Source organism: Pteropus vampyrus, unplaced genomic scaffold (assembly GCF_000151845.1).
Source record: "Pteropus vampyrus isolate Shadow unplaced genomic scaffold, Pvam_2.0 Scaffold415, whole genome shotgun sequence".
NCBI lineage: Eukaryota > Metazoa > Chordata > Mammalia > Chiroptera > Pteropodidae > Pteropus > Pteropus vampyrus.
In genome coordinates, this window is record NW_011889196.1 from 193,681 (window position 1) to 195,670 (window position 1,990).

General features: G+C 60.1%; 1 protein-coding gene across 1 annotated transcript in view; it reads right to left on the reverse strand.

Annotated features, from left to right (window-relative positions):
- The window catches only part of DIP2C (disco interacting protein 2 homolog C), a 236,658-nt gene that overhangs the window by 44,450 nt on the left and 190,218 nt on the right, over positions 1-1,990 (reverse strand). The window contains exons 20-21 of the mRNA XM_023523799.1: positions 1,607-1,721; positions 654-900 (exon numbers count right to left, since the gene is read on the reverse strand). Of these exons, the coding sequence (XP_023379567.1) occupies positions 654-900; positions 1,607-1,721 (362 nt within the window). The remainder of the gene's footprint in view (positions 1-653; positions 901-1,606; positions 1,722-1,990) is intronic.

Genomic DNA, 1,990 nt, shown 5'->3' on the forward strand with positions numbered 1-1,990 from the left:
GCGGGCCCCACGCTGCGTGGCACTGAACGCAGGGGAAACAGCGCTTATCTCGCTGAAGGAAAACGAGGGTGGGCGGAGATGTGAGTGCGTGCACCTGTCAGTGTGCGTGCGGGTCAGCGGGCGAGCTGCCAAGTGTGTGTGTGTCAGTACGTGCGTGCGTGTCTGCAGCCCCACGATACTCCTAAAAGGAGATGCTGGTACCTCTGGCGTTGGGAAGGAGGTTTCTCATTGTACAGCCTGAATATTCTGAGGCTGGAACCACGAATCTACTATATTTGCAAAGTAAATTGTTTTAAAGAAAGAGCGGCTAGGAGCAGGAGGCCTGGCAAAGGCTGGATGTGCACAGTGGCCTGAGATGCAGCACATGGAAGGGGGAAGGTGCGCCATCTGTGACACCAGGGCACACGCAGAGAGGAACCCGGAGGGGCAGAGGGGCGGAGGGGCAGGGAATGCCAGGCCTCCTGCCTCCCAGCCGCTCTGGCTTCGTTGCTTTTGCTCACAGGGTCAGTGGACAGGTGAGGTGACATCCAGGAAGCCGGGGCCAGATCACGCCCTGTGCAGAGGGCCCCTGGGGATGCGTGGGGAGGAACCCAGTGTACAAGGCGGGACACGCCCTTCCTGGGCTGCCTGAACATTTGGGTTTTCTGCCATCAGGGGGCAGCATTACCCCAAACCTCTAAAGCTTGAACAGTGAAAGAGACTGGAGTTAAGTTCCGGTCAGGGTCAGGGGGCCTCTGATCAGCGGTCAGCCCACACTCACCTCCAGGCATCACGAGGCCGACGTCCTGCACGGTGAGCACAGACAGCTTTTCCTCCGAGTCTACCCGGATGACCCCGTAGGTCAGCCCGTGCATGGAGAGGACACCCCGGCCGGGGGGCTGGTTGCTGTCGTCTGTGGGCCTGTAGGGGCGGTTCCGTGTGAGTTTGTAGGAGCAGGGGCGTGTTGGAATCACAGATGTCATCCGAGCGCCTGTGCACACTGAGGGCAGCCACCACAGGGTGCTCAGAACACACCTGGTGGCCACGTGCCCCGATGCTTAGCTCACCAGGGGCCCTGTGTCCTGTGTTTGGAGAAGCCAGTGTCCACCGGCTCAGCCCCAGGGTTCCCGATGTTTAAAAGCCCCTCAGGAGCACTGCACGCCCTGTGCACGCCCTGTGCCCGCCTCACACGTGCCCACCATGGACAACCACCACAGCCTCTCTGCAGAGCTGTTTTCCAGCCCCGAAAATAGCTAAAGGGAGAAGAATATGCTGAGAACACAGACGACAGCAGGGAGCAGACACGACGATTCTGCTCATCCAGCGTCAAGTTCACACAGGCGTGGACCTGACATGAGGCGGACACTACTCCACCCTGGACAACAGAACAAGAGGCGGGCGGACGGGGTGGTCATGGGGTGGGGTGGGTAAGGCAGATTCGGGTCTGTCTCCCCCAGCCCTGTCCCCCTGGTGCCGTCCCACCCACCGGCGCTTCTCCAGTGAGCAAGTCCGGACTTGGGGAGAACTCATCAGTGCCCACCCCTCCTTCTCAACTGAGGCTGACGGCCACGAGTCCCGCCCCTGTGGCTGCCTAGCCGCCACCACCCCGCGGGTCCTGCAGCTCTACCTCCGGATGGCAACCGTGAGCGCCTCCGGCGAGCTGGCACAGGGACAGATGACCTCTTGGCGCAGGCCTTTACTTTGGAAGACGTTAAGAAATGCATCACAGGAAGAGATAGACCCTGGAAAGAGGGGGGTTGGGAATCAGGCAGCGGGACTGGGGAACACACCCTGCGACGGAACGTGCTGCCGGGCTGGGGTCCAGGCACACGCAAGGTTACGCAGTGTGGAAAACACTGAACACAGCTGCACTCATCCGGCACAATGAGAAGCAGTATTCCTAGACCCACAGGGCCTGAGAATTCTAAAACACACTGTACTCAATAAAACCTGTCTGCTAACTGGTGGACTTGCGCAGCGTGGCTGCCATGTGCTCGACCATTTTCAGCAC